At 35.3% G+C, this 14557-nt stretch overlaps 2 protein-coding genes across 2 annotated transcripts; one reads left to right on the top strand and one right to left on the bottom strand.

Annotated features, from left to right (window-relative positions):
• Positions 1 to 339: 339 nt before the first annotated feature.
• On the bottom strand, positions 340 to 6298 carry tmem169b (transmembrane protein 169b). Its single transcript, XM_081367768.1, has 3 exons — positions 6172 to 6298; positions 4634 to 4959; positions 340 to 3270 (listed from the first exon to the last, which is right to left on the bottom strand). Exons 2-3 carry the CDS (start codon positions 4866 to 4868, stop codon positions 2654 to 2656), a joined length of 852 nt encoding a protein of 283 aa, XP_081223894.1. The 5' UTR covers positions 4869 to 4959; positions 6172 to 6298; the 3' UTR covers positions 340 to 2653.
• Positions 6299 to 6725: 427 nt separating this feature from the next.
• LOC308692239 (uncharacterized protein) lies at positions 6726 to 14467 on the top strand. The gene is made up of 14 exons (XM_081368068.1): positions 6726 to 6967; positions 7071 to 7127; positions 7220 to 7346; positions 7438 to 7527; positions 9546 to 9733; positions 9843 to 9876; positions 9971 to 10052; positions 10175 to 10310; positions 10412 to 10461; positions 11302 to 11498; positions 12797 to 12941; positions 13035 to 13076; positions 13156 to 13186; positions 13971 to 14467. Exons 1-14 carry the CDS (start codon positions 6919 to 6921, stop codon positions 14111 to 14113), a joined length of 1371 nt encoding a protein of 456 aa, XP_081224194.1. The 5' UTR covers positions 6726 to 6918; the 3' UTR covers positions 14114 to 14467.
• The last annotated feature ends 90 nt before the right edge of the window (positions 14468 to 14557 follow it).

Below are 14557 nucleotides of genomic sequence, written 5' to 3'. Positions count from 1 at the left end.
AGGTAAATTGTTTGCTTGCATACAAAAAATGCCTTTGGATTACATATAAACTGTTAGTACTACATATTTGTAAAAATTTTAAAAAGTTAGTAAATGATTACATTCTTGTTGTGAAGAAAAAAGAAACATCAAAATATATTTTCCTTCATCACTAATGCATTCAGCAGAGAGTTAAACCTGGCCAGCAAGGAAAAAAATATTTTAAGTATAACTTTCCTAAAATACTTTTTTTTTTTCAGGCAATTTCCTCTGTAAAATTCCTAAGTTATAAATTCTGCAAAGGATTTTCAACATGTTTTGTTTTGTAGATCACAATAGACACACAAACCTGACATGAAAATACAGGAATAGGAATTTTATTGTCTCTTTTGAGCATTACTGCACAATGAAAGCGCAAAGTCAGAAACAAAGGAAAAAATACAAAAGTTTTACACAAAATTCTTAACTAACCAAACACATGTTAAAAGGTAACACACATTTCTCATAATGCATTTGATTTGAAATTATTTAAAATGTTCTTTTGATGCCCAAGAACTGGTTATGAATTTTTTTTTGGAATAACTGTCTGCCCCATATATAATCATAAACACACACACACACACACACACACACACACACACACACACACACACACACACTCACAACATTCTGCACATAAATTCTCTTCGGGATTCGTCGTTAGTAAGCAAATTAAAACTACTTCGAGAGTATGCAGGGCTCTCACAATCTCAAAAATAATCAGTTTAATTGCATATATATATGGCTTAGTTTTACAGGAGGTTATGAAAAACATATACTCCTCTGTTCTTTCCTTTCTGATGTACAGAAAAACATTTTTAATTAAAATAAAACATGCAAACTGTTAAAATAAATTGTAACACTTTACAAGAAGGTTCCATTCGTTAACACGAAATAACAACGAAAAATACTTCTAAAGCTTTCAATATTTACTAATAGATTTTAAAAATCAATAGTTGTATTGTTAATATTTAATGGTTCGATAATGAGTAGATTTATTGTTGTTATTGACTAACCTTAATAAAGATTAATAAGTACTGTATTGTTCATTAGTTAATGCATTAACTAATAGGACCTTATTGTAAAGTATTACCCAAATAAATACAATAAAATAGAAAAGAATAAATATTTTAAATACACATCTTTAAGAAAGTTTGGAAGTCTGACATACAGTATGAAAATAAGAAAACACAGTTTCATAAAAAACAACAACTAAGGGTGTGTTCACACTTGGCAGGTTTGGTTCGATTAAAACGAACTCGGGTGCGGTTCGACTGTAATATGAATGCAACACGGACTAAAGACATCTAAATTAACCAAAAACAGGACGTAATGTCACAAGATATGACCCTTAAATGCACAGAATGCTCAAGGATACCGGGTTCTTCTCATTATAGGAGCTAAGTTACCCATTACAGTTCAGTACAGACATCAGACCCGCTGTCTCCTCGCAGCAGATCTTCGTTTGTGTGTGTCTTCATTTGTTCCTCCATGATATGTTCCAGTGTGAACGTTAAGTGAACCAGGACTAAATGTATCATTTTCTTTTTTGGCCCGGACCAAAAAACCAAGAGAACCGAGCTACAAGTGTGAACACACCCTAAGATAAGAAAAACAAAACAAAAGTTTGGCCCAGGATCCTAAATTAATACTCGCCAAGTGGCAAAAACAGGATCAGTGTTAGAAATCAGGAACATTGTGCTTGGTATGTTTTTCGTCTTCAAACCAAACTCGGGTCTCCAGCCGAAATCCCGTCTGGCTAGCGCTCTTCCCATAATGTTCAGGCATTAGGTCAGTAGGTGGAGATTAGGAGGAGAGTCATTGGTGGCTGTTTAAACACATTTGCAATCCTATGAAAGCAATCCAGTCGAATGTGTTTTCAACTACCTTTAAGGCTTAATATAATCTAAACGGATGAGTTATAAAACAATTCACTCCCTCACAGTTGTCATGAAGGGCAACATTATAGACCAAAACCACTTTTTGCACCAGGCTGTAAACATAGATTTTCTGCTGTAAATTTGGGCATTTTAACATGGGGGTTTATGGGATTGACTCTCTTTTGGAGCCATCTTCGATGAATTGCAGTTTAAGTCACTTTTCCCTGTTGGATTCAAGAGAGAGACCGGAAGGTTGTCGCTTGCTTCAAACCGAACTTGTGTCTCCAGCCCACAAAGTTTAAATCGTGTCTGGCTAGTGTGCTTCCCATAATGTTTACGCATTAAGTCTTACGTGGCTGTTCGAATACATTTGCAATCCTATGAAAGCAATCCCAAAACCTATAGCTCAGACCGTAGAGTGTTGGCGCTTGCATCGCAAAGGTCATGGGTTCGTTTCCCAGGGAAAGCAAGAACTGAGAATGTAAAAAATGTGTACCTTGAAATGCAGTGTCGCTTTGGATAAAATCGTCTGCCAAATGCATAAAGTAAATCCAGTCGAATGTGTTTTTAACAACCTCTGGAAGTGGTCAAAAGTGGACGAGCTCAAAAAGTTTTAGACCCCATTTACATCTGTATTTAGACCTGTCTACTTGTGATCCGACTGACCAAAACGCATCTTAATACCACGTGTAAACAGGGCATAACACTCGCCAAGTGTCAGTAAACAGGACCGATAACCAGCTGAGAAAATCTGTTCACACCGAGGATGTTTGCAGCGACTTTCCCTGCAGACTCCCAGAGATTGTGTCCGAGTCCAGCAGCTCGACTATGCTGTAGGGTGAACAGTCCTCCAAACCGAGCTTCCCACAAGCCCACCCGCAGAACCCCTTCTCTAAATCCCTGACGGACGTCCACCACTCGCTGAAGGCCCAGGACACCTGCACCACGGCCGAGTAAAGAGCCAGCGACAGAGACAGCGTCACGATGAGCACTGGATAGAAGATGATGAGGAAGGGGCACACCGTGATTTTGTGGCAGAACGTCCGTTCCTCGTTGTACACCAGGAAAATATTGTACCACGTGAGAGTCCCGTAGTAGAAGGAGGTGATGAAGGACAGGACGAAGACTACGGGAGCACAGGAGAGACTCCACAGGACGACGTGAGGACCCTGAGACACGCCGAATCCACACGAGCGACTCGATCCGTCTCGAGCGTCGCATTCGGCATCCAGCCGCTCCTTTGACCTCGCCATCTCACGCAACTCTCTCTCCGTGAGCGTCACGTGAATGTCCACCATCTGGCCTTTCTTCTTTCCACGCGTGATGGTCCCCGTGAGCGTCACGTAGCGACTATCTGGAGGCACAGCCCAACCTAATGAGGTCAAGACATTTCATTTACAATGAGACCGAATGCATTCTGTCTAATGCATTTCCTATTATAAGACAATTCATATTCAGTATATTATCGATTTAACTGCACCGAGTCTGACGCTATATCAGATGAGAACACAATTGGAGCTGAATTGAGCTGAAAAATAACTTATTGAACTGAACTGAATCAACACTGAACAGAATAATGACACGATTGTCTTCTGTAGTGCTGAAATCAGCTTGTTTCATAATTAACAGTTATTTTCCTGTTTATCACTGTGAAGCTGCTTTGAAACAAGCTGTATTGTATAAAGCGCTGTAGAAATAAATGAGGAATCAAATATTTCTTGACCTTTTAATATAAAATAGTTGAAAACACAACTTCTTTAGTAACTTTCTGAACTCAAAACTTCATCCTCTTATGAAGAAATAGCATTTTGTCACTGTTTGATGAAAAACATGTACCTTCACTTTTAGCAATTTCAACTTTTCAACAACTTTTAACTAATGACAGAAGGCCATTTATGGTTCTGAAAGTGAGTGGCTAATTATGTTATTTTTTTAGTTAATTTTGTAAGATTGTTAATAAGAAAACGTGTTTTTTACATGCTCTTTTTTACACATTTTTGCATCAGAATGCACAGATTTATTGAAACTAAACTGCAAAAATAAAAAGTTTTGGTTAGGATATGGCACAAAATGTTAGTGGGTTGGTAAGAATCATTAATGTTTTTGAAAGAAGTCTCTTCTGCTCACCAAAGCTGCATTTATTTGATCAAAAATACAGTAAAAACAGAAATATTGTGAAATATTATTATAATTTTAAATAAGTGTTTTCTATGTGAATATATAGTAAAATGTAATTTATTCCTGTGATTTAAAGCTGAATGTTCAGCATCATTACTCCAGTCTTCAGTGTCACATGATCCTTCAGAAATCACTCTAATATGATGATTTGATGCTCAAGAAACATTTATTATTATTATTATTATCATCAATGTTGAAAACCGTGATACATTTTTTCACGATTATTTGATGAAAAGTTTCAAAAGAACAGCATTCAGTTGAAATAGAAATCGTCACTTTTAATCAATGCATCCTCTCTCAATAAAAGTATTATTTAAAAAAATAAATAAATAATCATACTAACCCTAAACTGGTGTAGGTTTAGTTCATTACATTAACTATTTATAACCACAAAGTGTCATGATACTTTTTTATCTTCATTTTGAACAATATATGTTTGTTGATTTTTAAGCTTCCCTTTGATATTTTGTTTAATAATGGAAGACATTCCTACACTTTAAAATGTGGCAAATCTTTTTTTTTTTTTTTACCAGGAAAGCTGGGATAGCATGCTTCACCTTCACTGCTGGGGTTGTTGAGAAATGTAGCCCCTTCTTCAGAGTTCCTCTCTCCAGCTTCACTGTCTGCTCCATGCTCTTCACCAGCGGCTCTCTCTGGATCCGAGCGGTAGACGATGATGGACTCCGGCCGGTGTTCTCGCTTCCTCCTCTTCCGTCGAGTGCTGGTCCCACTGATTTCTACATCCATCTGCCCATCCGAGACCTCAGATCGAACAGACTCCAGCTGCTCCATGCTCCGGTTTACTGTCTCACAAGCTTTGAGAAGAGCTACAACTTTGGAGAGAATAGGAAAAGGCTATTTACTCCATTCACACACGATAAGCCTGTGAGAAAGAGAGAGAGAACACAATGATGCACAGTTGGCATGCATTCAATCAAATGAGAAAATCAGCAAAAGATTACATTATTTAGTCTCATTTGAACTAAAAGGTAATGTAAGTTTATAAAAGACAAGTCTTGTCTAGTTGGGGCAAGGTGTCAAATTTTTCAAAATGTTATAAATGTATTCACAGTGTAATATCTGGTAGGGGTGAAGGTGTATTAAAACTTTTATTGATTTTCCTGAACAATAATGGTGAACATGTACCAGTGTTGTTATTGTTAACTAAAATGAAAAATAATTATTTGTTAATTGAAAAAACGTAGTTCTGTCAAATGGATTAACTGTGATTAATTGCAACTAACATAAAAGTTTGTAAATATATAATATATGTGTGACACAAACTTTTATGTTAGATGTGATTAATCACGATTAATCGATTTGACAGAACTACTTTTTTTCAATTAACAAAAAAAATATTTTTCATTTGTTAACAATAACAGCACTAAAATAAAGCTGATTAATCGCACCGATTTGATCGATATGAACATAAAAAGTTTGTTAATGTGTGTGTGTATGTGTATGTGTGTGTATATATATATATATACACACACACACACACACACACACACTCACACACAAACTTTTATGTTAGATGCGAATAATCGATTTGACAGCAACAAAATAAAGTACAATAAAATATAAAAATTAGAAACTGGAATAAAATAACTTAGGACAAAAAGTTAATTACAAAAGCACATGACAAAAAGACAAACATAAACTAAAACGAAAATATAAAAATTAAAGCCAATTTAAAATATTAACAATTGCTAAAATAGTATATAAATAATACTAAAATAACACTGAAATATGTATTTTTTTGGTTGGAAACAACACCCTTCCGTCAGCGAGCTGGGTCTCAATCAGCTCTATTGTCAGAGAAACAAAGACATACAGGAGACAACGGAATCGTACTGTCAATAATAGGATTGTGTTTTAATAAAATAGCGTCTAAAAATCCTTCATTTTTAATCCCATTGAGATAGCGGTTTATTTTAAATCAGTGTATTGTAATGCCTGAGCGCCAGGCGGAGGCTGTTTTTGTCTCAGCTTATCCGCTCTGGTTTTAATAACCACACCATGATCTACTGTAAGAAGCGTCTTATTCACAAACACAAGAAGATCCTGCTTAATTCATAACCGTATTCGCACCTACCAGATGCACATGCATGAAAGAACCGCTGTGAAAACTCTTGCGATGAAATGTTTAGCTTGGTTAAATGTCCAACAGCAGCCGCCATACAGATGCGCCTGGGCCACAATATACACAAGTCCCGCCCATTAACTCTGGAACGCCCGTCGCGTCCAATCAGATAACGATAAATCGAAGCCCCTCCTCCAGCCAAATCCACTGTAAATAAAATTGATGAGAGCAGTACGATTTTCCGGTGAAATACTACTACGTTTATTGCTACATTAATTATTACAATCAGTATTTTTTTCTAAATATTATTTTTAAATTGCGTGTATTTGTGTGTACGTCTGCATTTATTTCAAATATTTTATCAAATAAGGCAATGCACAGCACATACAAATACATGATATCATCATTAAAAACTTTGATGTTATTGATGCACATGGTTAAATCTGTTTAATTATTTATTCAGAAAATAAGTAACGACTTGTCTCACGCAGGGCTAACCAAATTAACTTATTTATTTATATTTATTATTTAATGTATTTGAAACTGATCTGATTCGTGAGTATGTCGTCATCACGTCAGTCAGAATCTCGTGCAGTAACGGACGTTTTAACTGACGCGCTCGAGCTACGTTTATACGCACAATATTCGCCTTTCAATTCCATATTTTAGTTATATAATATATCAAGACTGGAAAATAGGTCTATTTACGTGATATTTGTGGTATTTTCAAGACCTGTGTGTGTGTTTTATCGGGTTTGAATGGAGGAACAGACGATAAATCAAATGGACAACCTGCTGCTTCAGTTAGGTGATGAGAGCGCTTCATTTATTTTTTTATTCATTTATTTTACATACCGGTTCTTTGACAATTTTAACTTGATATGTATTGTATACTGTTATATCTACGACAGGTATAGAGACTCGAGAACTTGCTCAGAGGAATAATGACCTCAAGCAGCAAATACAAAGTAAGTTTTTACTTTAGCTCCCCTAATCACCCACATATAAAGAAAAAAAAAAGTTTTGTTATCATCGAATGGTCTGTCTGTTGTGTTTTTAGTTTGTGAGTCCAACATTCAGGAGAAGAAGGATTACATTAAGACAACACAACTTACCATCAGCAAACTCGATGAGGAGATCCAGCAAAAACAAAACACTGGGAAGTTTATCAAAGAAAACACAAAAAAGTATGGCAAAGTGTGACTGACAATATTTTTATTTTCCAATCTCAAACTTAGCATAATATAGTTTAATATGAATATTTTGTTCTGATATCAGTCAACAGAGAACAGGACATCTGCTGCTTCAGTATGAAAAGACACTGGAAGCTGAGCTAGAGAAGAGACAGAACAGCTATAAGCAAGACATGTAGGTTCAACATGAAGTACCATAACAGTGTTGTACGGTGACGAAGAGAGCTCAACAAGACACATGCGACTAGAAAAAACACCAGCAAATTAAGAAAACATCTTCATTAGTTTGACAACACATGTGCTCCAAATACTCACAACGCAACCAAATACAGAAACATGCTTCAAATACTCACAACACAACCGAATACTCACAACGCAACCAAATACAGAAACACACTTCAAATACTCACAACACAACAAATACTCACAACGCAACCAAATATAGAAACACTCTGTGAATACTCACAACACAACTGAATACAGAAACATGCTTCAAATACTCACAACACAACTGAATACAGAAACACGCTTCAAATACTCACAACACAACAAACTCACAACGCAACCAAATACAGAAACACGCTTCAAATACTCACAACGCAACCAAATACGGAAACGCGCTTCAAATACTCACAACACAACCGAATACAGAAACATGCTTCAAATACTCACAACGCAACCAAATACAGAAACACGCTTCAAATACTCACAACACAACTGAATACAGAAACATGCTTCAAATACTCACAACACAACAAATACTCACAACACAACCAAATACAGAAACATGCTTCAAATACTCACAACACAACCAAATACAGAAACATGCTTCAAATACTCACAACACAACTGAATACAGAAACACGCTTCAAATACTCACAACACAACCGAATACAGAAACACGCTTCAAATACTCACAACGCAACCAAATACAGAAACATGCTTCAAATACTCACAACACAACCAAATACAGAAACATGCTTCAAATACTCACAACACAACTGAATACAGAAACACGCTTCAAATACTCACAACACAACCGAATACAGAAACACGCTTCAAATACTCACAACGCAACCAAATACAGAAACACGCTTCAAATACTCACAACACAACCGAATACAGAAACACGCTTCAAATACTCACAACACAACAAATACTCACAACGCAACCAAATACAGAAACACGCTTCAAATACTCACAACACAACAAATACTCACAACGCAACCAAATACAGAAACAAGCTGCAAATACTCACAACACAACAAATACAACACAACAAATACAGCACGTTACTGTATTTGGTTGCATGTGTTGTCAAACTGATGAAGATGTTTTCTTAATTTGCTGGTGTTTTTTCTATTTGTATGTGTTTTCTTCAGCTGCAGCACATTGAGCTGTCTCCGCCACTGTAGTGTTGCGCTTGAATGAACTTAACCCTGACATAGGAAAAATCTATTAAAACTAGAACAGTTTATTAAACATTTAGAGAGAAAAAAATCTATAAAAAAAATCTATATTTGATACACCAGGCTTTTATGACTCATATTATAGTATGATATAGTTGGAATATGGATCTCATCCTCAAGGAGGAAAAAACATCTCAATGTTATTCAGAAGTCCAAACTGAGCAAAAATTCAATTCAATTCAATTCTGATAGCTTGTAATGCAAATCAATGAGATCTTTATGACAGTATAATAGACTACTTGCATAAAATGCATATACATATCAGTTATATCACCCAATAATATGTCTAAGATGATTTATGATCAAAGATCTGAATATCAAAACATAATGCAATGCAATGCAATGATGATTGACAGAAAATTAAATGTTCCTCAAAAGCCTGATGGATCATAACTTATTCTTCCTTAAGTTGCTTCAGTCCAGTTAGTGTTCATTTTGAAATATTACTAACAGAATAAAAAGTTTTTCTAATGTTTACTTTATAAAAACTAGCAAAAAGACACACGAACCACGACCTGAAGATGAACGTTTTTAAATTATACTAAAAGGCCTTTTACTTGCTAAAAACATAAACTATATCAGTCAGATGACAGAAGGCATGTAGTCGATTGTGTGCGACAAGTTTTTCAGTAAAGTTCTGATCATGTTGAGGCCTTAGAAGAAATTCACATATCAAACATGATACAGTAGGCTTTATGAGGCTAAAGATGTTTGGTTTTTGAAGGAAAATGTTCCAGGAGAGAATCGAGAGCTACAGGAGCGTGTTTCAGCAGTATAAGGATCGATACTGCCAGAACTCACTAGCTCAAAAACTGCTGAAGGCTCAAGCTGAGAATGAGGAAATCGAAAGGAGAATGAGAGCAATAGAAGAACAAATAATGGAGAAGGATAGAGAACTGACAGCGGCACTAGGTAACTCTGTTCTTAAAGTAACAGTTCATTCAAAAAAAAAAAAAAAAGGTGGTTTCAAACAACAGAAATAAATAAGAATAAAACTATTCCTTCAACACTGTTTTGACAGGTGAGGAGGAGCCAGTCACTGATGGTGCTGACAGGTATTTTATCTTTACAGCAGATTTGTTTTGTTTTTATCAGAGGTTTGTTGCATTCGTCTAATTAACTTTTTTTCTGAAATCGCTTTGAAAATAGTAAGTGTCTAGACAATGACGGCCTACAAACCGAAAGCGAGTCCTTTGATGAAATGGTCCCTCATCAAGAGCCCATAACGCAGGTACTTCTGCTGTTGTCCTGAAACTGCATGTACAGCTCCATCTACATGAATTGGGAGAAAGAAAAAAAACATTCTTCTATTTAATTCTTGAGAAAAGTTATTGTGAGTTCTGTAACTTTTAGAAGCCTGAAGAATACGCAGACGAGCGCATGGCTGCTGAAGATCCTTCCGAGGCGAGTAAGGTTAAAACTGCAGAAAGTGAATCTCAGATGGACACGTTTGCCCCCAGCGTATGGACAAAGAGAGAAACTGTAGAAGGTAAACACCAGCATAATATTAATATTTTGAAAGCATCACAAGATAAACCACAATAAGCACACAGATTTATCGATCACAGTCGAGTTTTCCTTTCATTATAGATCAAATGCAAGAAGGCGATGAGAGTCAGTCAGTGAACGTGAATGAACCGGTATAGTTGAAATACAGACAACTGGTTTTAAATTATTCAAATATACCCTACCCTATATATTGTTTGTAATAATTATGTTCTTTTTAAATGTTTTTGAAAGAAGTCTCTTCTGTTCATCAAGGCTTGATTTATTTTTTGAAGAATACAGCAAAAATAGTAATACTGTGAAATATTATTAGAATTTAAAATAACTGTTTTCTATTTGAATATATTGTAAATTGTCATTTTTTTCATTTTCAGCATCATTACTCCAGTCTTCAGTGTCACATGATCCTTCAAAAATCATTCTAATATGATTAGCACCTCAATCATTAATTATGGTTATTATTAGTGTTGAAGCGGCTTAATGTTTTCGTGGGAAACCGTGATCCTTTTTTTCACAATTCTTTGATGAATAGAAAGTTCAAAAGAACAGCATTTATTTGAAATAGAAATCACATGATAAATATCTTTACTGTCACTTTTGATCAAGTTGATGCATCTGTGCTGAATAAAAATATCAATTTCTTAAAAAAAAAAAAACCCTTTTAAATGGTAGTGTATCAATATATCACCATTTGATACCATTGATAATCTGAAAGAGCAGCAAATCATCATATAAGAATGATTTCTGAAGGATCATGTGACACTGAAGACTGGAGTAATGATGCTGAAAATTCAGCTTTGATCACAGGAATACATAATTACATTTTACAATATATTCGCATAGAAAATAGATGATTTAAATTGTAATTATATTTCACAATATTACTGTTTTTGCTGTAAGAGACTTAGTTCAAATACATGACTTTTGACCGCAAGTGTACTGTATGTATTCTTATAATTTCTGTTTGAATGCAGCAGGGGAATGTGAATTCTGAGCTCATGGTGGAAATATCAGAAGAGGAGGAGAAGGAGAAGGAGGAGGAGGAGGAAGATAGTTTGGAGGCGACCACAGCAGAAACTCATGAGGACACAGTGACTGAGGGTGCCGTCTGCCCTCCTCCCTCACCGGCTGGAGTTAAAACCACACCGACCACCCCGACCTTCTCCTTAAAGTATGACCTGACCTCAGTGTTCATGATGGAGCGCACTGCTGCCGTCTGTCACTTACATTAGTCTAAAGTCAACATGAAACAACCTATTTTTCTTCATGCATTTTTCAGGGATACACCTAAACTGTGGTGCACAACTCAAGTCAGCTTTATTTCTATTGTGCTTTATACAGTACATATTGTTTCAAAGCATCTTCACAGAAATAAACAGAAAAATAACAGAATCATTAATGCAAATTTGATCAAATATGAGACAAATTCTGCTGTAAAGCAGCTGAAAAAAGACAAGTGCCATTATCTCAATTCAGCTCAAATAACTGTAAAGTTAATCAATTATGAAACAAGTTCAATTCAGCCATAAATAGCTCTACAGAAGACAACACTAGGTGCGTTTCCATTACAGATTTGCGCAAAAAAATGTGATTTTTTTTCTAAATATCACTAAAAAACTATTGCGAAATGACGGCGTTTCCATTAACCGATGTTATGCGACTAAAACTAAATTTTTTACCTCTCGCGATAAGTCATTCCAAAAATCATGGCGACGGATGTTGGTAGGTTTATATATATCACAGCCACCGCACTAGACATTATTATTATTAATGGAAGGAGACGTATGTGTTTTATCCAAGCATTAATGATAAGGAACGACCCTTATAAGTGAGCGGCACATGAGGTGTTTCTGGGTGTTTCTCACTCATTTCTGCTTCGAGGTCTTGATTGTGGCATTTCTTTGAGGTTTAGAATCCAGTATTCCTGTAATTCTTTTGTCTTATGTGAATTTAAAAAAGAGCTCTGTCTCGTATTCTGTCCAAACACACCGCGTCATCTACGTCAGGTGACTAAATGTGCAAAAACTGTTTCCATTGCAGTTTTGCTAAATATTTCTTTTTCGAATTGCCTGAAAAACCTCCTCATGTGAGCGTAAAAACTTTTTTGCGATAAATGGGAGTTTTTGCGAAATTGGCGTGTTTCCATTGGGCGTATTTTCAATTTGCGCAATTTGAAGGGTAATGGACACGCGGCTGGTGTCATTATTCAGCTCAATTCACTTCAAGTTTTGTTCTCATCCAATAGTGTCAGTGCAGTCAAATTAGTAATATTACTGTGCCTTCTAAACTAGTCTTCAAGTGAAGGGATTGTGAATGTCAACCAGAAAGGATTTAAAGGCAATGTTTAATCTTGACTTTATTTGCTTTAATGTGCTCTGATGATGTATCTTTCACAAGAGCAGGGACATGTATCAGAAAGTAAACACATTTTAATAGAACTATTTTGATTACTGTTCGATCTGTTAACAGCAACAGTCCCAGATGCTCACCTGGACGACAGGACATCTCGGACACCAAGTCGCCCGCTTTTGTCTTCTCCATGATGTCTGGTCCAAACACACCTGCGTTCTCCAAGCTGGGATGTGACTTCGACGTGGGATCGGCAGCAGAAGAGGTGAACTTCAGAAGCTGGAAGACTCGCATGTGCATTGTTTCATTAAAGAGTTGCATCATTTAATTTGTGTGTGTGTGTGTGTGTGTGTTGTAGGCATCTCCATTTACCTTCACAAGCTCCTATTTCAGCGACAAGGTATTTCTGGAGAAATGTTTGTGTTTAATGGCTGAATGTTTTAAATGTTTGAAAGCTGATTTTGTATTTCTGGGAACAGAAGTCACCAGGATCAGCACCCAAGTTCTCAGGTGAAGTATGATTCATGAGTAATATCTACACTACCAGTCAAAAGTTTGGAATAATTATGTTTTTTTTCAAAGAAGTCTCTTATGCTCACCATTTTATAATGATTATGCTCCATGTATTTGATCAAAAATACAGTAAAAACAGTCATATTGTCAATATTGTCAGTTTTCTATGTGAATATATTTTAAAATGTAATTTATTTTAAAGTGTAATTTATTCCTGTGATCAAAGCTGAATTTTCAACATCATTACTCCAGTCTTCAGTGTCACATGATCCTTCAGAAAAAAATGAATTATTATTGGTGTTCCATTATTAATAATAGTTCTTAATATTATTAATGTTGAACACTTTTTGTGGGAACCGTGATATTTTTTTTGATGAATAGAAAGTTCAAAAGAACAGCATTTATGTCACTTTTGATCAATTTAATGCATCCTTGCTTAATTATTTAAAAAAAATAATGTTTCTTGAGAAAATGATGATGAAAATTCAGCTTTTATCACAGGAATAAATTACATTTTACAATATATTCACATAGAAAACAGTTACTTTAAAGTTTAAACTGTAATAAATATTTCCCAATATTACTGTAGTTTTAATAAAATAAATGCAGCCTTGATGAGCAAGAGACTTCGTTTAAAAACAAAAAAATATTCCAAATTATGAATTATATTTTGCCTAAATGGTTCTATGTACATAAAAATAGTCTTATATTTTCTGCTTTGTGACATTTTCATACTATAAAAGTCAAGAGTCTAGAGTTAATGCTGTTGTTTCTCTCCAAGGTTTCCTGTTTGATGAAGCCGAGAGTCGTCAGGAGGAGTTTTCCTTCTCGTTCGGGATGGAGAGCCCTCAGAAGAGCTCATCCACACAGGACGCTTCAGGACCGGCTGATTCCTTTCCCTTTTCATTCAGCTTTGGAAAATGATAACTTCACAAACATAAATCTCATCCATATAGCTGTACTTCAGAGATGTGTTCAAACGTCTGTTGATGTTACATTCTACACTAAATGTTGTATGTTTGTTAAATATATATGTTTATAACAGTTGTATACGGCAATATTTACTGCAGATTCTGCTCCTTTTGTTCACTGCTGTAATTTTAGTTTGAGCAACATGATTCAAAATAACTTATTCACAGAGATCATTTCAATATATGCTTATACTTAAATGCGTGCATTATAATTAATAGTAAATTAAAGGAATGTTTTGAATTCTTGCATTTTCTTCTCATTAAATGTATCTGGTGCTAATTTGTTACTGAAAATATAGCAACACTGAAAAAAGTTAAATTGTTTTCCCTCTACTTACAACACAGCAAGGGATTTTTATATATATATTTTTATTATAGATTGTAGTATATGCATTTT

Source organism: Scardinius erythrophthalmus, assembly GCF_964197995.2.
Source record: "Scardinius erythrophthalmus genome assembly, chromosome: 6".
NCBI lineage: Eukaryota > Metazoa > Chordata > Actinopteri > Cypriniformes > Leuciscidae > Scardinius > Scardinius erythrophthalmus.
Note: the sequence above shows the minus strand (reverse complement) of the source record. Positions and strands in the feature narration are given on the sequence as shown.

Bases quoted from the DNA above. Each gene is read 5' to 3' on its own strand.
- tmem169b (XM_081367768.1), bottom strand. From the start codon at position 4,868: ATGGAGCAGCTGGAGTCTGTTCGATCTGAGGTCTCGGATGGGCAGATG. The intron at 3,271-4,633 runs GTGAAGCATGCT...TGACCTCATTAG, and splicing joins CAACAACCCCAGCAGTGAAG to GTTGGGCTGTGCCTCCAGAT.
- LOC308692239 (XM_081368068.1), top strand. From the start codon at position 6,919: ATGGAGGAACAGACGATAAATCAAATGGACAACCTGCTGCTTCAGTTA. The intron at 6,968-7,070 runs GTGATGAGAGCG...TATCTACGACAG, and splicing joins CAACCTGCTGCTTCAGTTAG to GTATAGAGACTCGAGAACTT. The intron at 11,499-12,796 runs GTATGACCTGAC...ATCTGTTAACAG, and splicing joins ACCCCGACCTTCTCCTTAAA to CAACAGTCCCAGATGCTCAC.